The sequence below is a fragment of the Podarcis raffonei genome, chromosome 10 (assembly GCF_027172205.1).
Source record: "Podarcis raffonei isolate rPodRaf1 chromosome 10, rPodRaf1.pri, whole genome shotgun sequence".
NCBI lineage: Eukaryota > Metazoa > Chordata > Lepidosauria > Squamata > Lacertidae > Podarcis > Podarcis raffonei.
This window is the reverse complement of record NC_070611.1, coordinates 71,544,968-71,571,143: the sequence shown is the minus strand read 5'-3', so window position 1 is coordinate 71,571,143 and position 26,176 is coordinate 71,544,968. Positions and strand designations below refer to the sequence as shown.

The 26,176-nt window shown below is 46.2% G+C and overlaps 1 protein-coding gene and 1 long non-coding RNA gene across 4 annotated transcripts in view; both read left to right on the top strand.

Moving 5' to 3' along the window:
* LOC128422779 (uncharacterized) overlaps positions 1 to 26,176 on the top strand; it is a 119,868-nt gene that overhangs the window by 55,491 nt on the left and 38,201 nt on the right. The gene's annotated exons all lie outside the window — the stretch shown is intronic.
* Positions 1,336 to 24,916, top strand: MEST (mesoderm specific transcript). Of its 3 annotated transcripts, XM_053407241.1 has the most exons (12): positions 1,336 to 1,407; positions 6,935 to 7,089; positions 9,259 to 9,338; positions 9,855 to 9,932; positions 10,953 to 11,089; positions 14,530 to 14,588; positions 16,710 to 16,750; positions 17,534 to 17,604; positions 18,562 to 18,663; positions 22,791 to 22,867; positions 23,000 to 23,063; positions 24,496 to 24,916. In XM_053407241.1, exons 2-12 carry the CDS (start codon positions 6,936 to 6,938, stop codon positions 24,611 to 24,613), a joined length of 981 nt encoding a protein of 326 aa, XP_053263216.1. In that variant the 5' UTR covers positions 1,336 to 1,407; position 6,935; the 3' UTR covers positions 24,614 to 24,916. The 3 variants fall into 3 exon arrangements, with proteins under 3 accessions (XP_053263216.1, XP_053263217.1, XP_053263218.1); XM_053407242.1 differs by lacking the exon at positions 18,562 to 18,663; XM_053407243.1 differs by lacking the exons at positions 22,791 to 22,867; positions 23,000 to 23,063; positions 24,496 to 24,916 and adding an exon at positions 21,236 to 21,503.

Below are 26,176 nucleotides of genomic sequence, written 5' to 3'. Positions count from 1 at the left end.
GCATATTATTATTTAATAAATGAATACATTTATTGTTTACTAAGACATTAATTAAGGTCTGCTGGGCAGAGTCAAAGGGGGCAGAGAAGCTAATGCACATATACCTTTGGTTCTGAAAGGTTGTGGCCAGAGAGCAGGGCCATGTGTCAGGTAGATTCAAGGACAATCACTACAGTATGAAAATATTTTTTTATTTGCAGCATATGGATAGATAGCTTTTTAAAATGAGAGCAAGAGCAACAAGCAATTTGTTGTTGTTTAGTCGTTTAGTCGTGTGCGACTCTTCTTGACCCCCTGGACCAGAGCACGCCAGGCACTTCTGTCTTCCACGGCCTCCCGCAGTTTGGTCAAACTCATGCTGGTCTCTTCGAAAACACTGTCCCACCATCTCGTCCTCTGTCGTCCCCTTCTCCTTGTGCCCTCCATCTTTCCCAACATCCGGGTCTTTTCCAGGGAGTCTTCTCTTCTCCTGAGGTGGCCAAAGTCTTGGAGCCTCAGCTTCAGGATCTGTCCTTCCAGTGAGCACTCAGGGCTGATTTCCTTCAGAATGGAGAGGTTTGATCTTCTTGCAGTCCATGGGACTCTCAAGAGTCTCCTCCAGCACCAGAATTCAAAAGCACCCATTCTTCGGCGATCAGCCTTCTTTATGGTCCAGCTCTCACTTCCATACATCACTACTGGGAAAACCATAGCTTGAACTATACGGGCCTTTGTTGGCAAGGTGATGTCTCTGCTTTTTAAGATGCTGTCTAGGTTTGTCATCGCCTTTCTCCCAAGAAGCAGGCGTCTTTTAATTTCGTGGCTGCTGTCACCATCTGCAGTGATCACGGAGCCCAAGAAAGTAGAATCTCTCACTGCCTCCATTTCTTCCCCTTCTATTTGCTACCCACCCCCAAAAAACCCCAACTAATAAAAACTTAAAATTTTTTTTCCTTCCAGTAGCACCTTAAAGACCAACTAAATTAGTTCTTGGTATGAGCTTTCGTGTGCATGCACACTTCTTCAGATGCATGCACACGAAAGCTCATACCAAGAACTAACTTAGTTGGTCTTTAAGGTGCTACTGGAAGGAAAAAAAATTTTTGTTTTGACTATGGCAGACCAACACGGCTACCTTTCTGTAATAAAAACTTGGGTGACTTAGCCGCGTCCCCAATGCAGCAAAGCCGCTTCTCCCTGCGGACCGCACTACCGCCTGCCCTCGCCAGGGGGCGCGGAAGGGTAAGCCTTCCCACCCGGCTCCAACCCAGGGCGCGTTTTGCCCAATAGCCTGTTCTCGAGAAGGGGGCGTGGCAATCGAGGCGCTGGCCAGGGCGCGCATGCGCTTTGGCCGTCCCCTGGCTCCAGAAGCCTTTTTCTTTCCGCGGGAGCGGCATGGGACGCGCCTGCCCGCAGCCCGGAGCGCAGGTGAGCGGAGAGCGCATGCGCGCCCTCTCTAGGGACCAGGAAGAGGGGCAGTGACCCCCACTTCTTCTCTTGGGGGGGTCTGGGTTGGGGGGCAGGAGGAGCAATTGCTGGATTTCTCTTTCTTTGCAGCCCTGGGGCTCTTTTTGATGGAAATTTGGGAGAAAAGCAGGAGGGGGTGTTTTATGGGTGCAGAATTATTTGTTTTTTTGCTTATTTATTGCATTAAGAAGAAGGCAGCCCTGTTTTAGGCAAGCTTTTAATATTTAACATTGGATGAATTATTGCATTTTAATATTTTTTCAAATAATATTTATTATTTTCAGTAAACCAACATAGTAAAGAAAGAAAAGATTAACAATAATAAAGGCAAACAAAAAAGAAAAGAAGAAGCAAAAAGATACATACCACATATTACCACTTAATTAATTAAAATTAAGTACCATCCATCTTCATAAACATAGTATTTGACTTCCTCGAATCTCTTCCATCTGAATTTCTTAGTAATTATATGTAGCAGTTTCCAATATCAGTGTTTCAAAAGACCATATCACAGTCCTAATCATATAACGTAACTTTCCTTATCGTACATTTTCTTATTTAAGATTTCTTAAATCTCATTTATAAATGCAGAAGGCTCTAGGTTCAAACTCTGTGGCCTCTCCCGGTTTGCAGGAATGTTTGGAGAGCCGTTCACGGACTGTGTGGATTATGCTGAATTAGATAGACCCAGAGTTTGGCATTGGCAACATTCCTGTGCTCCTAAGCAAGAGGTTTCTCAGTCCGAGTGCAGAAGACCTTGGAGATTGCATCTCTGTGGGATCCCCTGATACCCAAGAAAATTCCTGGGGTTGGAATAGATGACCCTTGGGTCCCCTTCCAAAACTTATATGAAAAGGAGAATTGTGGACTTTAATGTGTCCCGACTTGAGCTGCCTGCAATCTTCCCTCCACTGGGCTAGGCAACTTGGGGCAGGACAGGATTAGCTCTACCCTTGCCCTACATTCTGCAATTCCTTATTAATAATAATAATAAATAAAAATACAATTTTATTTATACCCCACCCTCCCCGGCCAGAGCCGGGCTCAGGGGAGCTAACACCAATAAAAACCACAGTAAAAACATAATAGGGGAAAAAGAAAAAGAAAACCCAATTTAAAATACAGGTTAAAATGTAATTTAAAATGCAGCCTAGTTTTAAAGTAGCCGATAAATCAAGACTATAAGGGGAGGGAAATAATAAGGGTCCGACTGAGTCCAAACCGAAGGCCAGGCGGAACAGCTCTGTCTTGCAGGCCCTGCGGAAAGATGTCAAGTCCCGCAGGGCCCTGGTCTCTTGGGACAGAGCGTTTCACCAAGTCGGGGCCAGTGCTGAAAAGGCCCTGGCCCTAGTTGAGACCAATCTAACCCTCTTGCGACCTGGGACCTCCAAAGTGTTGTTATTTGTGGACCTTAAGGTCCTCTGCGGGGCAGACCAGGAGAGGCGTTCTCATAGGTACAAGGGTCCTAGGCCGCATGAACATTTCCTTGCCCTCATAAGAAGCTAGGGAAATAAGAAGAATCTGTTGGATATGTTCAGTTGGGGGTGGGGCGCATCTAGTCCAGCATCCTGTTCTAACAGTAGCCAGCCTGTGGGAAACACGCAAGCAGGATTCGAACACAAGAGCCCTTTCTCCTTCGGTGTTTTCCAGCAACTGGGATTTGGAACCATTTCTGCCTCCAGCTGTGGAGAGAGAGCCATTATGGCTAGTGGCCATCGACAGCCCTCTCCTCCATTCATTTGTCTACTCCTCTGTTAAAGCCATCTAGGTTGGAGGCCATCCTAGGCAGAGGGCCTTCTCTGTGGTGGCGCCCGCCCTGTGGAACGCCCTTCCATCAGATGTCAAGGAAAGAAACAACTATCTGACTTTTAGAAGACATCTGAAGGCAGCCCTGTGTAGGGAAGTTTTTCATGTTTGAAGTTTGGTTCTGTTTTTAATGTTCTGTTGAAAGGCGCCCAGAGTGGCTAGGGAAACCCAGCCAGATGGGCGGGGTAGAAATAAAGTATCATCATCATCCCTGCCTCCTGTGTGATGGAGTTCCACAGTTTAATTGCATGACCCCCACTTTATTACCTGGGTTATGAAGGCGCCCTAAGGACGTTAAAGCAAAGATTATGGGATAATACACACAGTGACTTGTGATCTCGATCACACGCAGTCTGTAGTCCGCTGGCAGTAGGAGTACAATATGGCCATGTCTTTAAGTTAACATCTTACATTAAAAACCTGACGGTACCAAATTATCAAAAGTTATTCACCAAAGCCAGACTAAATGTCTTTTCTTCTGCAGTGTCGGATGGCAGATTGAGAGGAGTTCCCTGCCAGGACAGACTTTGCTCGTGTGCCCAAGACATCGATTCCATAAAACATATTTTGCTGCACTGGGCAAAATACGAGCAAGCCAGGGCTGAACTGATTTTACCCTTGCTGGTACCTTTCCCGGGAAAATCAGAGGCTCACTATCTCAGGTTCCTATTGGAAGACCGGACAAATGCCAGAACATTAGCAGTGGCGAAGTTTTTATTGGTGGTCACAAGAATCAATGATCCCTATCTTTAAGTCTGAACAAAATTCTTGTTTAAGCCGGAGGCAGGCTGTCTGAATTGTGCATTGCTTTGTAACGATTTGTTGGGTCTCTGGACCGTAATAAAGATTGATTGATTGATTGATTGATGATGTTTAACTGCATGAATGAGGACTTCCTCTTGCCTGCCCTGAATCTTCCAAAATTCAGCTTTGTTCGATGTCAGTGATTTCTAAGAGCAGGCATAGGCAAACTCGGCCCTCCAGATCTTTTTGAGACTACAACTCCCATCATCCCTGACCACTGGTCCTGTTAGCTAGGGATGATGGGAGTTGTAGTCCCAAAACATCTGGAGGGCCGAGTTTGCCTCTGCCTGGTTAAGAAGGAGGAAAACTTTGTCCACTTTCTCTGTGATTATTCCCTCAGGATTACTCCTTGGGAGGTTTTTAAGCAGAGGTTGAATGGATGATTTAGTTGAGATTCCTGCACCACAGAGGGTGGGACTAGATGCCCTTCAGGGACCCCTCCAACTCTACAATTATCTGCTTCTGTGTGTCAATGCGTAATTTTATGGGGAAGATGCGTAATTTTAAGGCGAAGTCCCGGCAGACTGGAGGAGGGCAAATGTTGTCCCTATTTTCAAAAAGGGGAAAAGAGAGGACCCAAATAATTACCGCCCAGTCAGTCTGACATCAATACCAGGGAAGATTCTGGAGCAGATCATTAAGCAAACAGTCTGTGAGCACCTAGAAAGGAATGCTGTGATCACCAATAGTCAGCATGGATTTCTGAAAAATAAGTCATGTCAGACTAACCTGATCTCGTTTTTTGACAGAATTACAAGCCTGGTAGATGAAGGGAATGCAGTGGATGTAGCCTACCTTGATTTCAGCAAGGCATTTGACAAGGTGCCCCATGATATTCTTGTAAAGAAGCTGGTAAAATGCAGTCTTGACTATGCTACCACTCAGTGGATTTGTAACTGGCTGACTGACCGAACCCAAAGGGTGCTCATCAATGGTTCCTCTTCATCCTGGAGAAGAGTGACTAGTGGGGTGCCACAGGGTTCTGTCTTAGGCCCGGTCTTATTCAACATCTTTATCAATGACTTGGATGATGGACTCAAGGGCATCCTGATCAAATTTGAAGATGACACCAAACTGGGAGGGGTGGCTAACACCCCAGAGGACAGGATCACACTTCAAAACGACCTTGACAGATTAGAGAACTGGGCCAAAACAAACAAGATGAATTTTAACAGGGAGAAATGTAAAGTATTGCACTTGGGAAAAAAAAAAATGAGAGGCACAAATACAAGATGGGTGACACCTGGCTTGAGAGCAGTACATGTGAAAAGGATCTAGGAGTCTTGGTTGACCACAAACTTGACATGAGCCAACAGTGTGACGCGGCAGCTAAAAAAGCCAATGCAATTCTGGGCTGCATCAATAGGAGTATAGCATCTAGATCAAGGGAAGTAATAGTGCCACTGTATTCTGCTCTGGTCAGACCTCACCTGGAGTACTGTGTCCAGTTCTGGGCACCACAGTTCAAGAAGGACACTGACAAACTGGAACGTGTCCAGAGGAGGGCAACCAAAATGGTCAAAGGCCTGGAAACGATGCCTTATGAGGAACGGCTAAGGGAGCTGGGCATGTTTAGCCTGGAGAAGAGGAGGTTAAGGGATGATATGATAGCCATGTTCAAATATATAAAAGGATGTCACATAGAGGAGGGAGAAAGGTTGTTTTCTGCTGCTCCAGAGAAGCGGACACGGAGCAATGGATCCAAACTACAAGAAAGAAGATTCCACCTAAACATTAGGAAGAACTTCCTGACAGTAAGAGCTGTTTGACAGTGGAATTTGCTGCCAAGGAGTGTGGTGGAGTCTCCTTCTTTGGAGGTCTTTAAGCAGAGGCTTGACAACCATATGTCAGGAGTGCTCTGATGGTGTTTCCTGCTTGGCAGGGGGTTGGACTCGATGGCCCTTGTGGTCTATTCCAACTCTATGATTCTAAGAGGGAAGGGTGTGGATGCCCAAACTTGCCCAGTGTCCCAATGTGATTAATGCAAGCAAATCTCTGTAGGAGTTCCTCCATTTTTTAAATCTCTCTCTTTTGCTAATGGAAGGTCCCTTTCTCATAGGGGCTGGCAAGCTCATGAAGGCAGCCTTTTGATAAATGTGTGCATAAGAAAAGGGGACATTTTATCATATGTGGTGGGATTGTAAGGTAATTAAAAAATTTTGGGAAATGATATACATCGAATTGAAGAAAAGGTTCCATTTAACATTTGTTAAAAAACCTGAAGCATTTTTATTAGAGATTGTAGGGAAAGATCTGCCAAAAAAGCTGAAAAACATCTTCATGTATGTGACAACGGCCGCAAGAGTTTTAATAGCACAAGGATGGAAGAAACCCCAACCAAAGAATCATGGCAAGAAAAATTGATGGACTATGCAGAACTGGCAAAACTGACACACAAGCTACAGGACAAGGATAACTGTGACTTTAAAGATGAATGGGAACCCTTGACAAAGTATTTGAAGACACAACAAAGCGAACTGGATTCCTTGGCTGGCTTTGAATAAACTTCTCATTGATAATTATTACTTAAATAGTTTGAGGATCTATACAACTGTGTAACATGCAGAAAACAGCATTTTTAGAGAAATCAAAGACTGGAACTGAGGGAAGTCGGGGGGTGGGGGGGGTGGGTTCTGTGGGGGGAGCGAGGAAAAAAGGGGGGAAATAAGGATGATATGTTTCTGGATAATATGTTTTGTTTTAATTTTGAATAAAAAAGTAATAATAATAAAAAAAAAGATAAATGTGTGCATGCGCAGTTTTCTAACTCTGAACCTTGGAGTGTGGAGCAAAGTCCAGCGTGGTGAAATAGGACTGCGGTGTTCTCTCGCTCTCTCCTCCCGTGTAAACACTAAATTTCTCTTCTTTCTCTTGCCAGAATGAGAGAGTGGTGGCTCCAGGTGGGCCTTCTAACTGTGCCCCTCATTGCTGTTTACCTTCACATCCCGCCCCCCAAGTTATCGCCAGCTCTGCAGTTATGGAGGTCGTCGGGAAGCTATTTCACCTTCCAGAACCAGAACATCTTCTACAGAGGTTTCCTCTCCTGTATTTTGCTTCCTTGTTTCCGAAATGCCTGGCCGAGTTTTCTGCGAAATGCTCTGTGCGGCTTGCAGTAAAGACGGCCTTGAAAATAGCCGTGAGGTTGTTCTGCGATTGCTAAAAAAAGAGAGACAGACAGACACAAAAGGCAGCAGACAAATCGAAGGAAGCTCATTGACCTAAAATCGGCCATTTTTAAAAGTGGCCGGCATTCAGTGAGAAACCTTCAGACTATGCTAACGAAAAGGGAAGCAAGGAAGGTAGATATCTAGCTAGCAGGTTTATTGATCGGTGCAAAGATTTGCATTGCACGATATTGGAAAAATAGAACCCTGCCTCCGTCAACGGGGGACGGACGGACCGTTAATTGATCAGTAATAAGGATCACATGCAATCCACAAGAAGGGAAATTCATAGGAAGATGGAACTGGGAAAAAGTTGTGAAAGGCTACTTGGCCGTGATTCCTGCTTGCCATATGCTTTTTGCTGGTTAATAAGAGTTAAAACTGAAGTGGCATTTTATTTTTGTCGTTAGATTTATTGCTCGCTTTTTTGGTGTGTGTGGCCACAATCAACCCAAAATGACTTACACACGCACACGCACACGCACACGCACACACACACACACATATTAAAACCAGAAAAGAAAAGAAGATGTTTAAAAATCCCACCTCCTCTAAAAGGTCCAAGATCATTAAAAGCCTAAGGCTTGATAGTTTTTACCTGGTGCCTGAAGATCTATGTATTAGGTTTATAAACTGGCCTCCAAGTTTAAAAAGTCGTACAGTGGATGCTTGGGTTGCGAATGTGATCCGTGCGGGATGCATGTTCGCAACCCACAGTGTTCGCACCCCGCGTCTTCACACACTTGGGTTGCAATTTGGCACTTCTGCGCATGTGCAAAGCGTGATTTAGCGCTTCTGCGCATGCGCAGCCGCCAAAACCGTCCCGGTACTTCCGGGTTTTGGCGGTCCGTAACCTGAAAAAACTCATCCTGAAGCGGCTGTAACCCAAGGTATGACTGTAGATGGTTTTAACAGCCAAAGGCCTGGTTGAAGAGGAAAGTTTTTGCCTAGTGCCTAAAGATACATAGTGAAGGTTCCGGGTGAGTCTTCCTGGGGAGACCTTTCCACAAATGGGGAGCCACCCCAGAAAAGGCCCTGTTTTTGTGTTGCCGCCCTCATGGAGGAGGCTCACGAAGGAGGGCCTCAGATGATGATCACAGAGTCCAGGACAGTCCTTGATAGACAATGATGGCACCCGGGAGAACCTCCCTGCGGAGAAAGTGCTTTTGGGGTTGAATCCTGACAAGACAGAAGTACTGTTTTGGGGGACGGGGGGCAGGCAGGTGTGGGGGACTCCCTGGTCCTGAACGGGGTAACTGTGCCCCTGGAGGACCAGGTGCGCAGCCTGGGAGTCATTCTGGACTCACAGCTGTCCATGGAGGCACAGGTCAATTCTGTGTCCAGGGCAGCTGTCTACCAACTCCATCTGGTATGCAGAATGAGACCCTCCTTGCCTGCGGACTGTCTCGCCAGAGAGGTGCATGCTCTGGTTATCTCCCGCTTGGACTACTGCAATGCGCTCTATGTGGGGCTACCTTTGAAGGTGTCCCGGAAACGACAACTAATCCAGAATGCGGCAGCTAGACTGGTGACTGGGAGCGGCCGCCGAGACCATATAACACCGGTCTTGAAAGATCTACATTGTCTCCCAGTACGTTTCTGAGCACAATTCAAAGTGTTGGTGCTGACCTTTAAAGCCCTAAACGGCCTCGGTCCAGTATACCTGAAGGAGCGTCTCCATCCCCATCGTTCTGCCCGGACACTGAGGTCCAGCGCCGAGGGCCTTCTAGTGGTTCCCTCCCTGCGAGAAGCCAAGTTACAGGGAACCAGGCAGAGGGCCTTCTCGGTAGTGGCACCCGCCCTGTGCAACGCCCTCCCACCAGATGTCAAAGAGAAGAACAACTACCAGACTTTTAGAAGACATCTGAAGGCAGCCCTGTTTAGGGAAGCTTTTAATGTTTAACAGAGCACTGTATTTTAATACTTTGTTGGAAGCCGCCCAGAGTGGCTGGGGAGGCCTGGCCAGATGGGCGGGGTATAAATAATAAATTATTATTAGGGTGGGCCAGTGCCATAACGGATGTTCTGTTCTCTGCAGATGCCTCGGGCGCCGTTGGCAGTTCGGACATTGTGGTCCTCCTGCATGGCTTTCCAACCTCCAGCTACGACTGGTGGAAGGTGAGGCAGGCCCTGAGAGGCGTTGAAATTTTGGAGACCGGTTATAAAGGGAGCTCCCTGATAAGAGAGAGAGAGAGAGATGCCTCCTGATTTTCTTTTTTTTTTTTTAATAATACATTTTATTAATTTTACATATAATCACAATATGTAACCTCGTATCCTCTTACTAAATCTTTTGGCTCAGCCGAGCCTAAATGATTTCCCTCCTTCCCACCGAATGGCTTCCAAAATTAAATTTTGCATTTTTGCATTTCACTTCCTCTCCCATTCTTGTTATATCATTACTTTAAATATTAAAATTACTCTACCTGAATAGGTAACTAATTCATCTCACAAATCTTCAGATAACCCTGCTAATGATGTTAATTGCTTACAGTTGTCTTTCAAATATAATATAAATTTGCTCCAGTCTTTTTTGGGAATACTTGATCTCCCTCGTTCCGGATTCTTCCTGTCAGTTTCGCCAGTTTTGCAGAGACGCCTCCTGATTTTCACCTCTTCTCTCCCCTGCTGCAGATTTGGGAAGGGCTGACACAGCGATTTAACCGAGTGATCGCCCTGGATTTTGTGGGGTTTGGCTTCAGCGACAAACCGGTAAGCAATCTCATGCAAGGGCTTCCGATAGGTGAGTAGGACAACCAGCCCGTCAGTCGTGCGACACAATAAGGATGTTCTTTGTTTCCCCTTGAGGGTTAAGCATTATCTGCTTGTAATATCAGGGGTCAGCAAAGTTTATCAGCAGGGGGCCGGTCCACTGTCCCTCAGACATTTGGGGGCGGGGGGGCGGAATATATTTTGAAAAATAATAATGAACAAATTCCTATGCCCCACAAATAACCCAGAGATGCATTTTAAATAAAAGCACACATTCTACTCATGTAAAAACACGCTGCTTCCCGGACCGTCCGCGGGTCGGATTGAGAAGGCGATTGGGCTGGATCCGGCCCCCAGGCCTTGGTTTGCCTACCCATGGCTTGTATGAATGGAGAGGTGTGTTTTGGATTCATTCCAGTCTGCCTGCCTGCAGCTGGGCTCTCCGTTTACAGACGCTTCAGGTTGCGTTTTTTTGGGTTAAAGGTAAAGGTAAAGGGACTCCTGACCATTAGGTCCAATCGTGGCTGACTCTGGGGTTGTGGCGCTCATCTCGCTTTATTGGCCGAGGGAGCCGGCGTACAGCTTCCAGGTCATGTCGCCGGCATGACTAAGCCGCTTCTGGCGAACCAGAGCAGCACACAGATGCCGTTTACCTTCCCTCCAGAGTGGTACCCATTTATCTACTTGCACTTTGACGTGCTTTCGAACTGCTAGGTTGGCAGGAGCAGGGACTGAGCAACGGGAGCTCACCCCGTCGCGGGGATTCGAACCGCCCACCTTCTGATTGGCAAGCCCTAGGCTCTGTGGTTTAAACCCTGCTGAAACCCAGGAGTACCGGAATGGGTTACCTCCGGGTTTCGGCGGTCGCGCATGCGCAGAAGCGCTAAATCACGCTTTGCACATGCGCAGAAGCGCCGAATCGCAACCTGCGCGTGCGCAGACGCGCCGCTGCGGGTTGCGAATGTGCATCCCGCACGGATCACGTTCGCAACCCGAGCGTCCGCTGTACTTCCCAAACAGAGGCCGCATCAGTACTCCATCTTTGAGCAAGCCAGCATCGTGGAAGGGCTTCTGGACCACTTGGGCCTTTTGAACCAGCGGGTCAACCTCCTCTCGCATGACTACGGGGACACCGTTGCGCAGGAGCTTCTCCACAGGTGAGTGGAAGCCACAACGCTTCTGCGTTTTCACCGGCGCCCTTTAACAGCTTGCTTCGTTATTTCCTTGCATTCACCGTATTTTTGCTCTATAAGACGCGCCCGACCATAAGACGCACCTAGTTTTAGAGGAGAACAAGGAAAAAAATATTCTCTCCCTCTCTGCGCAGTGCCCCTTCAGCGAACCAGCAGGAGAAACGGAGCCCTTTCCATTTCTCCTCCCGCTTCGCTAAAGGGGCGCTGCGCAGAGAGGGGAAGCTGCACATCGCCTCTCCAGCGAAGCAAAGTCAGAACAGCAAGAGGGATCGCTGCTTTCGCTGCTCTTGCTGTTTTGGCTTCTGGAATAGCCATGCCAAGCCTTTTCAGGGCAGGGGGAACGTTCCTCCCGAAGAGGCTTTGCGTGGGTATCGCTGAAGCCAGAACAGCAAGAGGGATCAGTGCACACCAATCCCTCTCGTTCGCCTGGCTTCAGCGATAGCTGCGCAGCCTGCATTCGCTCCATAAGACGCACACACATTTCCCCTTACTTTTTAGGAGGGAAGAAGTGAGTTATAGAGCGAAAAATACGGTATATGGCTGCCCTTTGAGGCTCCCCGAGCCACTTTCAGAATTCATTTCTATCCCAGAGAGGATAGACCGGTTCCCTCCATCGGCCAACGGGCAAATACCTTCCTAGGAAACTTGCGCTCAGGTGTAGTTTTGAGCGCTGGGCTGCCGCCAGGGCAAACTCTAATTGCTTTTTCTGAATGTGCCTGGATGTATTTTAATTATTGTTTCTAATGAGTTTGTTTTCGTATTTTGTGATGTCGCGAGCCGTCTTGGAATTCCTGGGGAGAAAGGTGTGGCATGAAGACATTTAATAACTGCAGTCGCTAATTTCCATGGCAGAACATTAACTTTTCCCCTCACCCACCCAGTTTTATTTATTTATTTATTTATCAAATTCTTACTCATTTTTCTTTTTCATTCATTACACGCATCTCAAATTCTTAACATTTACTATATATTCCTCCCTCCCTCCCTCCCCTCCAAGGCTCCCCCCAACCTCCGCTTCTGATTTCTTTCTATTTTCACCCACTTTGCTATCTCTTAACAGAAAAAGTTATTAATAACATAGCATCAAGCCCAAAAACGTTAAAATAACAGTAATTACACCTTCCTATTTCACTATCTTCTAAACATTTAAAGCAGGTCATTTTGGACTCACAGCTGTCCATGGAGGCACAGGTCAGTTCTGTGTCCAGGGCAGCTGTCTACCAACTCCATCTGGTATGCAGAATGAGACCCTCCCTGCCCGCAGACTGTCTCGCCAGAGAGGTGCATGCTCTGGTTATCTCCCGCTTGGACTACTGCAATGCGCTCTACGTGGGGCTACCTTTGAAGGTGACCTGGAAATGACAACTAATCCAGAATGCGGCAGCTAGACTGGTGACTGGGAGCGGCCACCAAGACTGTACAACACCGGTCTTGAAAGATCTACATTGGCTCCCAGTACGTTTCTGAGCACAATTCAAAGTGTTGGTGCTGACCTTTAAAGCCCTAAACGACCTCAGCCCAGTATACCTGAAGGAGCGTCTCCACCCCCATCGTTCTGCCCGGACGCTGAGGTCCAGTGCTGAGGGCCTTCTAGTGGTTCCCTCGCTGCGAGAAGCCAAGTTACAGGGAACCAGGCAGAGGGCCTTCTCGGTGGTGGCACCCGCCCTGTGGAATGCCCTCTGTTCAGATGTGAAGGAAATAAGCAGATGCCTCCTGATTTTCTTTTTTTAAAAAATAATGCATTTTATTAATTTTACATATAATCACAATATGTAACCTCGTATCCTCTTACTAAATCTTTTGGCTCAGCAGAGCCTAAATGATTTCCCTCAGTAATTACACCTTCCTATTTCACTATCTTCTAAACATTTAAAGCAGATTATATTTGCAGAAATCTAAAGCATGTTATATTTGCAGAAGCAAAGAAAGTCAGTAGACTTGATGGCAGTATTTAAATAAACATTATTAGCATTAGAAAATGGACCCACCCAGTTTTAGCAGTCTTCCCTGCACCCGTCTGATGTAGCTGTTTGCAAAGAGGCGGCTTGAGGTTTGGGGTGGTGTTGATGGTGCCATGGAACCTGCCCCCAAGTGCAGAGTCAGCCCACTATTTACAGCCCACTATTGAGGTTGAATCCTGACAAGACAGAAGTACTGTTTTTGGGCGACAGGGGGCGGGTGTGGGGGGGGACGCCCTGGTCCTGAATGGGGCACCTGTGCCCCTGAAGGACCAGGTGCGCAGCCTGGGAGTCATTTGGGACTCACAGCTGTCCATGGAGGCGCAGGTTAATTCTGTGTCCAGGGCAGCTGTCTACCAGCTCCATCTGGTACGCAGGATGAGACTCTATCTGCCTGCGGACTGCCTCGCCAGAGTGGTACATGCTCTGGTTATCCTCCGCTTGGATTACTGCAATGCACTCTACATGGAGCTACCTTTGAAGGAAACTGCAATTAACCCAGAATGTGGCAGCTAGACTGGGAGTGGACGCTGAGACCACATAACAGCGGTCCTGAAAGACCTACATTGGCTCCCAGTACGTTTCCGAGCACAATTCAAAGTGTTGGTGCTGACCCTGAAAGCCCTAAACAGCCTCAGCCCAGTATACCTGAAGGAGCGTCTCCACCCGCATTGTTCTACCCGGACACTGAGGTCCAGCACCGAGGGCCTTCTGGCAGTTCCCTCCTTGCGAGAAGTGACATTACAGGGAACCAGGCAGAGGGCCTTCTCGGTGGTGGCACCCGCCCTGTGGAATGCCCTCCGTTCAGATGTGAAGGAAATAAGCAGCTATCTTATCTTTAAAAGACATCTGAAGGCAGATGTTTTTAATACTTAATGCTGTATTGTTTTTAACACTCGATTGGAAGCCGCCCAGAGTGGCTGGGGAAATTCAGCCAGATGGGCGGGGTATAAATAGATGATGATGATGATGATGATGATGATGATGATTTTGTTGTTTAGTCATTTAGTCGTGTCCAACTCTTTGTGACCCCCTGCACCAGAGCACGCCAGGCACTCCTGTCTTCCACTGCCTCCCGCAGTTTGGTCAAACTCATGCTGGTAGCTTCGAGAACACTATTATTTATTATTATACAGCTGTTCCTACAGAGGCATCTGTGAAATAATACCTTTGAGGGCTTGCCTGAGAGTGTCTTGTCACTTATTGCATTCCAGTCCACCTTTTTCTCCCGGCAGCTCAAGGTGGTGTATGTGGTTTGCCCCTTGCCCTGATAATCCCCACTGTGAGGTTAGGCTGAGAGGTGGTGACTGGCCCAAGGCCACCCAGCAAGCAGAGATTTGAACCCGAGGCCCTAGTCCAGCGCTCTAACCATTGCACCGCACTGCCACAAGAAGAGGTGTGGCTCTGCCCTGACTCCGCTCCGCCTTACCTATTCTTTGTCCTCAGGTATGAGCACAATACGACGGGAAGTGTCCTCATCAACAGCTTGTGCCTGTCAAATGGAGGTAAGGCTTTTATTGCAAAGAGCGTCCTCCATATTCTTATTCTTATTGTACCCTGGTTCTCAAACTCCTTGGTACTCAAACAACTTAGAACCCAAACACTGCAAACCTGGAAGTGCCGTATTTTTCACTCCATAAGACGCACCTGACCATAAGACGCACCTAGTTTTTAGAGGAGGAAAACAAGAAAAAAATATATTTTGAACGAAACAGTGGATGTATGATTTTTGTGGTTCATGCTGTGGCCCCAGACAGGTGATTTGACGGTGAGTTTGGGGTAGCCCAATGCAAAACTCCTGAGGATCCATGTGGATCCGTGCTTTGTAACCAGGTTTTTGTGCGCCACGCTACAGTGGGTGCGTGATTTTTTTGGTGCAGGCTGTAGCCATGGACATGCTATGTGATCTGATGGTGAATTTGGGGTGACCCAATGCAAAAATCCTGAGGATCCATGGACTTTTACCTCTCCCCTCCCAGGCAGCCTCCTTTATCGCTAGCCTCCCTTATCTCCCTCCCAATCGCTTGCCGATCAGCTGCTTCCTTTCAACACCTCCTTCCCTCTTTTCTTAAAAAAAAAAAAGCATGATCTGCTTTTTGCCCCTGGGCAATTTGGCTCCAGGGACCACACATTCCCTCCTTAAGATGCACAGACATTTCCCCGTACTTTTTAGGAAGAAAAAAGTGTGTCTTACGTAGCAAAAAATACGGTAAGCATTCCGGTTTGCGAACTGTTTTCGGAAGCTGAACGTGCTCCGTTTTGAGTGTTACGCTGTGGTCTGTCTGTTTTTGCTATTTATTTTGCATTTTTGTTTTCGCGACTCTTTTTGTTTTATTTTTGTGACTGTGTGGAGCCCAGTTCAGCTCCTGATGGATTGATTGTGTGACTGCAGTACATCATTTATTGCTTTCATTTTATGGATCCGTGGTCTCGTTAGACAGTAAAGTCCATGTTAAATTGCTGTTTTAGGGGTTTGTTTTTAAAAGTCTGGAACGGATTAATCCATTTTGCATTACTTTCTGTGGGAAAGCGCGCCTTGGTTTTGGAACGCCTTGGTTTTGGAACGGACTTCCGGAATGGATTAAGTTTGAGAACAAAGGTACTACTTGAAGCCTTGGGCTTGAGTTTCTGCTGAGATCCTAAATGTGACCAGCAGTAGGTTTGTGGGTAAAAGTTGCTTTCATGGCATAAAGAATTTGTGCATAAGAAGAGGTTGCTGGATCAAGCCCAATGGCCCATCTGGTCCAGCCTCCAACCAGATGTCAGGGGGAAACTTTATAAAACAAAATGCCTTACAAAGAAAAGAGAGTGATAAGGAGAAAATGGGACTGTTGGACAAAATAAAGAAAAAGGAAAATGAATTGATTCAACAACCAAATAATGAAAAAATTAAAAAGGACATTAGGCTATTACAGGTAGAATATACATTGAAAATAGAACAAGTGTAAACTAAAGGATGGAGAATTCTTTCACATGTGGTGGACATGTGAAAAAATGAAAAAAAAAAATTGGGACATGATATATAACGAAATGAAAAATCTCTTTAAATATACCTTCCCAAAGAAACCAGAGGCTTTTTTTACTAGGGATAATAGGAGATGAATTAAGAAAAGAAGATTGTAAATTATTCTTGTAGGCCACGACTGCCGCCAGGATTCTTGTGGCCCAAAAATGGAAAACCCAGGAGATTCCAAGTGTAATGGAGCGGCAGACGAAATTGTTTGAATATATAGAATTGGCGAAAATGCCTTATAAAATTCTATACCAAAAAGTAACAAAGCTTGAAGAGGAGTGGAGTAAATTTGTTGTGTACGTACGGAATCACTGTAGAAGTCTAAAAACTGTAGCAGGGCTAATATAAATCTTGTGATGTGGATAGAGTGTAAATAAGAATATGTAAGAGAGGATGTAAATTATGAAAACCGAAGCAGGAATGAAAGGAAGTCCAGGTGTGAAAGGGCGCAGGGTAAATAAGAAGATACACAAATGTTGAATGTAAAAGATGATGTTTTATTTAATTTTGTTTTCTTTTTGAAAATCAATAAAAAGCATTATTTAAAAAAAAGAAAATAGAACAAGAATTCGATTTGAGTGTGAGAGCGACTCTCCCCTCCTGTTTCCTGCAGGTATTTTCCCAGAAACTCACCACCCCAGATTAATCCAAACGGTAAGGACCTTTGCTCTTGCAGAAAAACACCAAGCTTCTATGAATAGAATTGTTCCATTATTTACTTAATATATTTCTATACTCCATCCGAGGATCACAGGGCGGTTCACAATATAAAAGCACAAAAATACACACAGTACCAACAAACAAAAGCAACCCGTCCCCCATTTGAAAAGGCCATAGATTTAATTTGCCAAAGGCCTAGTTAAAGTGGAATGAAGGCGCCAGTTAAAACTCCCTGGGGAGAGCATTCCAGAAACATTATCATTATTGTTATTATTTACTAAACTTAATTAAGTTCATTTAATTAACCAAAGGCCTGGGAGGAGAGGGATATTTTTGCCTGGCACCTAAAGATATGCAGTGAAGGAGCCAGGAGAGGGGAAAGCAATTCCACAGATGGGGAGCCACCACAGAAAAGGCCCCGTTCTTGTGTTCCCGCCCTATGGACTTCATGGAGGACACATAATAATAATAATAATAATAATAATAATAATAATAATAATAATAATAAATAATTTATTTATACCCCGCCCATCTGGCTGGGACCTGAAGGAGGACCTCAGATGATGAGCACAGAGTCTGTCTCAGTTTATATGGGAAGAGGCGGTCCTTGTGATATTGTGGTCCTGAGCCGTTTAAGGCTTTATAGGTCAAAACCAGCACTATTGAATTGGGCCCAGAAACTTCATTTGCAGCCAGTGAAGCTGTGCTTTCTGGGGCTGTTGGATTTGTAGTCCTCAACCAATTAAACAGTGATTAATTTTTCCTTTTCCTTCAAAGATTCTCAAAGATGGCGGCCTGATTTCACCCATTATCACCCGATTATCAAATTACTTCTTCTTTGCCAGAGGGTGAGTTGGTATTCTGAATCCTTGAATTCATATATTCTCTCATATATATATATATATATATATATATATATATATATATATATAAATAGTTTTTTAACATAACATTTTCATCAATTATTAAACGTACTTTTATATCTTACACAAATTTTTTTGACTTCCATCAATCACATCTGAAAATTTTCCAATCTTTTCACTTAATTTACATTTCTTACTTTCACTATTACATTTAAATATCATATCTAATGTCTCTCTTCTATCTCTTCTTTGCAATATTTCATATATTTCTCCTTACAAAACCTCTTGTAGTCCTACCAGTGTAATTTGTGGATGACAGTTGCTCTTCAAATAGTTCGTATATTTCTTCCAATCTTCTGTAAACCTCTGGCCCCGCAGGTTTCGAATCCTTCCTGTCATTTTATCCACTTCTGCCTAGTCCATTAATTTTGTCTGCCATTCTTCTTTCGTCGGAATCCTTGAATTCTTGCCCTTTGAGAACAGGAGGTCTCAAATGCTATTGTTCCTTATGAGAAGAGGGAAAGAGAACGTACTTATTGCTCAAAGGATGCTGTACGGTTTTGGAAACCCCTTCTGGAGGGTGTTTAGTACGAATTTGCTGAACTAATTGTTAAAAAGGGATATAAAAAAGGGAGGCGTGAGGAAGTCAGGAAAATAAGTTAATTGAAGATGAATAATTAGAAAAGAGTGATTTGTGTTTTTCTTATTTTATTGTTTGTGTGTTGATTGTTTTTTTTTCTCTTGTTAAATGTTTGTATTTTATGTATTGTGAAAGTTTGTGTTGTTGTGTTTTATATTTTTTGTGATCTTATTGTCCCATTTTTCTATTGTTAAACTGAATAAAATATTATTTAAAAAAAATGGAGGGTGTTTAATACAATCTAAATTTGAGCAGATCCTCTTCCTTGTTTGCCCACTCCCTTCTTCTTTCGAATCTTCCAGACTTGCGGCTGTCTTTGGCCCATATACCCAGCCTTCAGATGCTGAATACTGGGACATGTGGACAGCCGTCCGAACAAACGACGGCAACCTTGTGATTGACAGGTAAGGCCACCACGGGGAAAAACAGAACGATAGTGGACACAGGGTTGCTTTTGGGGTCTACTGTGGAACCAGGCAAGCTGTAAGCGAGGAGTGGATATTATAGTCCATGAATCAGCTGCGGTCTCTGAAATAGGGCCGGTTTATTTTTTATTTAGGGACGCGGGTGGCGCTGTGAGTTAAACCACAGAGCCTAGGACTTGCTGATCAGAAGGTCGGCGGTTTGAATCCCCGCGACGGGGTGAGCTCCTGTTGCTCGGTCACAGCTCCTGCCAACCTAGCAGTTCGAAAGCACATCAAGTGCAAGTAGATAAATAGGTACCACTCCAGCGGGAAGGTAAACGGCGTTTCTGTGTGCTGCTCTGGTTCGCCAGAAGGGGCTTGGTCCCTCGGCCAGTAAAGCGAGATGAGCGCCGCAACCCCAGAGTCAGACACAACTGGACCTAATGGTCAGGGGTCCCTTTACCTTTTTACTATTTTTTATTTCAGTTTTTAGCAAATTACCATATTCTACATTAAGAGAGAGAGAGTGCGCAAAGGGGTGTGAAAAGAAGGGAGATGTAAAAGTAAAGCTTAATTGTGCAAATATTCGCCTTCTTGACCGCTGGACCCACAATTAGTCTCATCCACATGAAGGGGAACTCTTAACACTGGAGATAGATTTTGAGAGTATTTCAAAACCGCCCGTCGCCTGCAGAGATGAGGCATTTATGCTGCTCTGTCGTTAGATATTCCTGCTTTATGAGGGAGCACGTTCTGTAGAGCCACCCTTATGCCAGACAATTGTGATATATCGGTATATCGCTTGTAGGTTTTGGGGGAAAAAGTTCTTCCTTTGCAGCTAACAGCTCACTCCCCCAGAAGTTAAGTCCCAGTGAGTTGACTTTGGAAGTTGCAGGCTTAGGTCTGTGGTTGCCAAACTTGGCCTTCCAGCTGTTTTTGGACTACAACTCCCATCATCCCTAGCTAACAGGGATGATGGGAATTGTAGTCCCAAAACAGCTGAAGGACCAAGTTAGGGAAGCTTTTAATGTTTAATAGGTTTTTGTATTTTAGTGTTTTGTTGGAAGCCGCCCAGAGTGGCTGGGGAAGGCCAGCCAGATGGACGGGGTATAAATAATAAATTATTATTATTATTGTTGTTGTTTAGTCATTTAGTCGTGTCCGCCTCTTCGTGACCCCCTGGACCAGAGCACGCCAGGCACTCCTGTCTTCCACTGCCTCCCGCAGTTTGGTCAAACTCATGTTGGTAGCTTCGAGAACACTGTCCCACCATCTCATCCTCTGTCGTCCCCTTCTCCTTGTGCCCTCCATCTTTCCCAACATCAGGGTATTTTCCAGGGAGTCTTCTCTTCTCATGAAGTGGCCAAAGTATTGGAGCCTCAGCTTCAGGATTTGTCCTTCCAGTGAGCACTCAGGGCTGATTTCCTTCAGAATGGAGAGGTTTGATCTTCTTGCAGTCCATGGAACTCTCAAGAGTTTCCTCCAGCACCATAATTCAAAAGCATCCATTCTTCGGCGATCAGCCTTCTTTATGGTCCAGCTCTCACTTCCATACATCACTACTGGGAAAACCATGGCTTTAACTATACGGACCTTTGTTGGCAAGGTGATGTCTCTGCTTTTTAAGATGCTGTCTAGGTTTGTCATTGCTTTTCTCCCAAGATGATGATGATGATTATGGCCACCGCTGCCTTAGGTCACCATTTGCCAACCTGGTGCCCTCCAGAGCTTTTGGACTACATCCCCTGTGGGCACCAGGTTGGTAAAGAGCTTTTTGTTAAGGCGCTTGGGAGACCGAGAGAATTTAACACTAGCCGTGCTGGTGGTGGGGCTCAATATACTTCTAGATCAAGGGAAGTAATAGTGCCACTGTATTCTGCTCTGGTCAGACCTCACCTGGAGTACTGTATCCAGTTCTGGGCACCACAGTTCAAGAAGGACACTGACAAACTGGAATGTGTCCAGAGGAGGGCAACCAAAATGGTCAAAGGCCTGGAAACGATGCCTTATGAGGAACGGCTAAGGGAGCTGGGCATGTTTAGCCTGGAGAAGAGGAGGTTAAGGGGTGATATGATAGCCATGTTCAAATATATAAAAGGATGTCACATAGAGGAGGGAGAAAGGCTGTTTTCTGCTGCTCCAGAGAAGCGGACACGGAGCAATGGATCCAAACTACAAGAAAGAAGATTCCACCTAAGCATTAGGAAGAACTTCCTGGCAGTAAGAGCTGTTCGACAGTGGAATTTGCTGCCAAGGAGTGTGGTGGAGTCTCCTTCTTTGGAAGTCTTTAAGCAGAGGCTTGACAACCATATGTCAGGAGTGCTCTGATGGTGTTTCCTGCTTGGCAGGGGGTTGGACTCGATGGCCCTTGTGGTCTCTTCCAACTCTATGATTCTATGATTCTATGAATCTATGATTCTAATATTGCCCCTTGCAATCAACATGGAGCCCTGTTTACCTAGCCGTGTTGGGAAAAACAGGATCCATTCTTCCTGGCACAATTAAAGCATCCTGAGTCTCATGTTTACCTGGTGGAGACTCAGCTTCCTCTTGACTCCAATCTTCCTTTCAGGGCCTCGCAGGAGGTTTGGCACCTGGGCTATCCTGTTTCAGCGCCTGGGCTGCTGCTTTGTGTTGGATGAGCAAGCTTGCTGGGTTAGTGTTACCGTCACCTGAATTAACCTGGAGCGTTGAGCTCAAGGTTCGGGTGAAGAGCCTGCTGCCAGCTGGGGAGTTCTCCCAAGTCCTGCCACCCCTGAAATATGGGGCACCCCCCAGGATAGTCGCCCAGGATGCCCACTTAGCCCGCTCCAAAGCTGCGCATGCTGGACGCTCTAAGATCACGGCTCCTTGCTGAGATTTCTGTTCACAGCTCTGCGTTCAAGGGAGAAGTCTTAGCTTGGTATGCTTTGCTTGCAGGGTTCAATATCTGGTACCTTCACGTCAGGTTGGGTGCCTGAGACCGGGGGAAGCCGATAATCTAAACCAGGGGTCAGCAAATGTTTTCCGCAGGGGGCTAGCCCACTGTCCCTCAGACCTTGTGGGGGGCCGGACTGTACAGTGGACACTCGGGTTGCGGTACCTATTTATCTACTTGCACTTTGACGTGCTTTCGAAATGCTAGGTTGCCAGGAGCAGGGACCGAGCAACGGGAGCTCACCCCGTCGCGGGCATTCGAACTACTGACCTTCTGATCGGCAAGTCCTAGGTTCTGTGGTTTAGACCACATCGCCACCCGCGTCCCTAAATCTGAGTGTTCGTACCCTGCAAAACACCCGTTTAATAAAAGATTAAAGTTTTTAATATTTGATGCTGTATTGTTTTTAATACTTGATTGGAAGCTGCCCAGAGTGGCTGGGGAGAATCAGCCAGATGGGCGGGGTATAAATAAATTATTATTATTATTATTATTATTATTATTATTATTATTATTATTATCATCTTTATTATCTTTATTCACTTGTATAAGGTGATATTATGACTAGGGCTGGGCGATGCCTGGTTTTCAGCATTGCAATATATCACCAGCTAAGCACTGCAATATACCGATATATCACAATGTCTGGCATAAGGATGGTTCCACGGTTTTTCCTGCAACGTGATTATTGCCGGCAACTGCTGATGGGATTTGCTCCCCCAAGAGCTGAGCAGGCAGAGTTTACAGGGATTGTAGGAATCGAGAGAAGCCTTGGCTGGCTTCACTGTTTCACCCACATTGAGATTTTTGAATAAACACACGCCAAAATCCCGATTTGCAATATCATGGATATGGACTCCAAACTGGTTTTGGACGATATATCGCCCAGCTCTTATTATGACGTAGCGTTATGGAATCTCAGCTGAAAAGTCAGCTTCAGAACTGCCTGCTTTGGGGGCTCATCGCAGAGATGGCTCAGTCTTAGAAAAGTGCTTTACACAAAGCCAGGCTATTCAGCCCAGTATTCGCAGCACTGACAAAACCTTTAGGATTTCGATGAGGGATTTCCCCCCCAGCCCTAAGTGGAGATCCCTTTGGGGCTTGAACCGGGGAGGTGCTCAACTAGAGAGCTTCAGACTTTCCCCCAAACGGACAGCTCCTGCCAAGTGCTTGGAATCGGATTAATCCACGGATTAATTTTGTTCTTCAGCATTTTGCAGTTCATCAACCAACGGAAAAAGCACAGGGACCGCTGGGTGGGAGCTCTGCAATCCACGTCTGTTCCCCGTGAGTAAAGGCTGCAATTGTGTCTTGGGCCGTACGGAAGAGCCAAGATAAATTCTGCTGCTTTCGGGTTGGTGGGGTGGGGTATCCTGTATCCTGGAAGTTGACAAAGATGCTGTTCTTCCTCTCTTGCAGTACATCTGATTTATGGGCCTCTGGACCCGGTGAATCCACACCCAGAGTTCCTTCAGCTCTACAAGTAAGCTTATTGTGAGGCGCCTCAGTTGTACCATGTAATGCCCTGGGGCTATTTCATCCATTTCTCTATCGGTCTGAAACAAAATGAAGCCTTTAAGCACCAGCGAGGATTTCCAAGTATCGTATTTTTCGCCCTATAGGGCGCACTGGCCCATAGGGCGCACCTAGGTTTTTTTTGGGGGGGGAAATAAAGAAAAAAAATTATTCCCCCACCCAGGCACGGGGCTGGGGCTGGGGCAGGGGAACCCCGAGCTTCCCCCGACCCCAGCCCCCAGAACAGGCTGATATCCGCAAGCCTTGGGAGCCCACGGGAACTCCCGCCAGGATCCCCAGGCTTGCGGATATCTGCCCGAAGCCCGGGGCGCGCTCCGCTGCGCTCCCCGGGTTTCAGGCTGCAGGCTGCTGTCCTCAAGCCTTGGGAGCCCGGCGGGAAGTCGCGCCAGGCTCCCAAGGCTTGCGGAGAGCTTCCTGAAGCCTGGAGAGCGAGAGGGGTCGGTGAGCACCGACCCCTCTCGCTCTCCAGGCTTCAGCGAAAGCCTGCATTCGCCCCATAGGACGCACACAGATTTCCCCTTCATTTTTGGAGGGGGAAAAGTGCGTCCTATAGAGCAAAAAATACGGTACATACTGGAGGTTGCCGCCTTTTCTCTCCAAGGGCCTCTTTACATTTTAACCAGGGCATAAGGCAGAAGTTCAACACGTGCATCTTCCCCCTGCATTGCCTGCTGGGAAAAGCAGCCTCTGTTGAATGCCTGCCTGCCTGTTAAGTACGTAGCTTGTTTGTTTGATTTGCTTTTTTAATATTTCTATGCCTCTTTTCACTCAGATCAATCCCTGCTTACAGTGGTCTCCTAAGTAAATTATAAATTTCCCCCATTCTTATCTAAAGTTTTTGCCCTCTTGGTTTCTGAGCTTCCCAGTCACCTTTGCCATTGTAGCTTAACCCAACACCTTGGTTTGCCATTCCTTCCTGGTAGGGACTCTTCTTTCCATTTCTGAGCTAATAGCATCCGTGCAGCTTTTGTTGCATACATAAAAAGTCTTTTCTGCTCCTGTGGAATGTTGGTACCTACAATTCCTAATAAAAAACCCTAATAAAAAACCCTAATAATTTTTTTTAAAAAAGTTGTTTTAAACATTTTTTTCAGTTCATTACATATCATCTCCCAGAAAGCTTTTATTACCTGACACGGCCACCACATATGATAAGCGGTACCTTCTTTCTCTGGACATTTCCAGCAGGTATTTGTACTTGTTCTATACATTTTTGATAACTCATCCCAAAAAAGAAAACACTTTTTAAACCTGGCTTGACTTCCTAGGAAGCTGCCTTATACGGATCAGGAGAGGAGCTTAATTCCGCTTTCTTCCTTTGTTCCCTGTAGCAGTTGTGGGGTGTTCTAAAGAGCCCTTTCTTGCTACTTCCCCCACAGGCAAGTGCTCCCCATGTCGACGGTTTCTGTGCTGGACGACCACATCAGCCACTACCCCCAGCTGGAAGACCCTCTTGGCTTCCTGAACTCCTACCTGAACTTCATCAACTCCTTCTGAGCCACGGGCAGGAAGAGGGGGAGAGCCGATTTTCTGCTCTCAAGAGACGTTCTTTCGTTCAAGAGGGCTAAATCGTGGGCTCCGGTCTCTGTGCCTCCGTACAAAGAGCAGGAAACCAGTTTCTCCCTTGGCGACTGAAGCAATAAGACTCCTGGGCTAGTCACCAGTGGCTGGCATGGAGAGACAAAAGCGATTTCCTTGTACGCTCAGCTGCTGGTCCTTCCTCTGTGTTGCTTAAGGAGAGAAGGAATGGCGCCGAGGGGCTAGACTGAGCCATACAAACAGGTGCATAATTTCTCTGCATCCGTGTCTTCTTTCGAAGATGACCGGGACGTTCGCTGGGTTCTGGAAGGGGGAGAGGTCCTGTTTCTTGCACGGCTTGTTTACTTCCTTGCTGGGAGGCAAGCAGAGAGGAAGGGTGGACTGAATCGTGCCTACGGTCACAGCCACACTGCATCTAAAACACATGGCTTCCTCCCAAGTATTCTGGGAACTGTAGTTCACCCATCGCAGAGCTGTTCACATCGCCCTTAAACTATGGCGGTGATCACACAGTTGTTAAAAGTGAACCAAAAAAAGTTTATTTTACAAACATTAACAAGTTTATGGTTCTCCGATAATATTCCTATCAGTATCTTAGTTTCTTTACTGGCCTATACCTTCTGACTGATTATCTCAACTGTTTGACTGACTCCTCTTAACAAATTCTCTCCCTCTCTCACACCAGACTAGCCCAACACACAGACTTCTCTTCTCTGTCTCTTCTAACTCCAGGCTGTCTACTCAACCACCCTAACTCTAACTCTCCCCCCACAAAAAACTCTGTGCTTAAAACCTTATACACAGTTAACTCTGCCCCTTGGGTTCCCATTTGTTAGTCATTTTACAATTAGTTAACCCTTTCCTTATGAACCCAGTATGATGTCACACACCTAGGAGCGCAGACACCACATATGGTTCCCAGTATTTGAGGTGTGGTCTTATATGGCTTCTTGTGAGGGATAGTTCTCCTGTTTTGTTCATGGTCCACGGGGGCTGGGGTGGCGCATAGGGGATTCTGGGTTGTTCCCGGTCTTCTGCTGTGATCCTTTCCACATCCAACATGGAAAAAGACCTCTGGCTAATACAGTGGTACCTCAGGTTAAGTACTTAATTCGTTCCAGAGGTTCTTAACCTGAAACTGTTCTTAACCTGAAGCACCACTTTAGGTAATGGGGCCTCCTGCTGCTGCTGTGCCGCCGGAGCACGATTTCTGTTCTTATCCTGAAGCAAAGTTCTTAACCTGAAGCAGTATTTCTGGGTTAGCGGAGTCTGTAACCTGAAGCGTATGTAACCCGAGGTACCACTGTACCGGGGAGGAGGGACTCTGAGGGCTCCTCTCACTCTATAAGCTCAACCTTGGCATGCGAGAGATGGGTTGCGAAGTGTTTAAGCTCCACTGGGAGATGTTTAGGACACAGTACGGGCCCGATAGTTCAGGCCAATGGCTCATCTAGTCTAGTATCCTCTTCTCACAGCGGCCAACCTGTGGGAAACCTGTGAGCAGGACCCGAGCACAAGAGC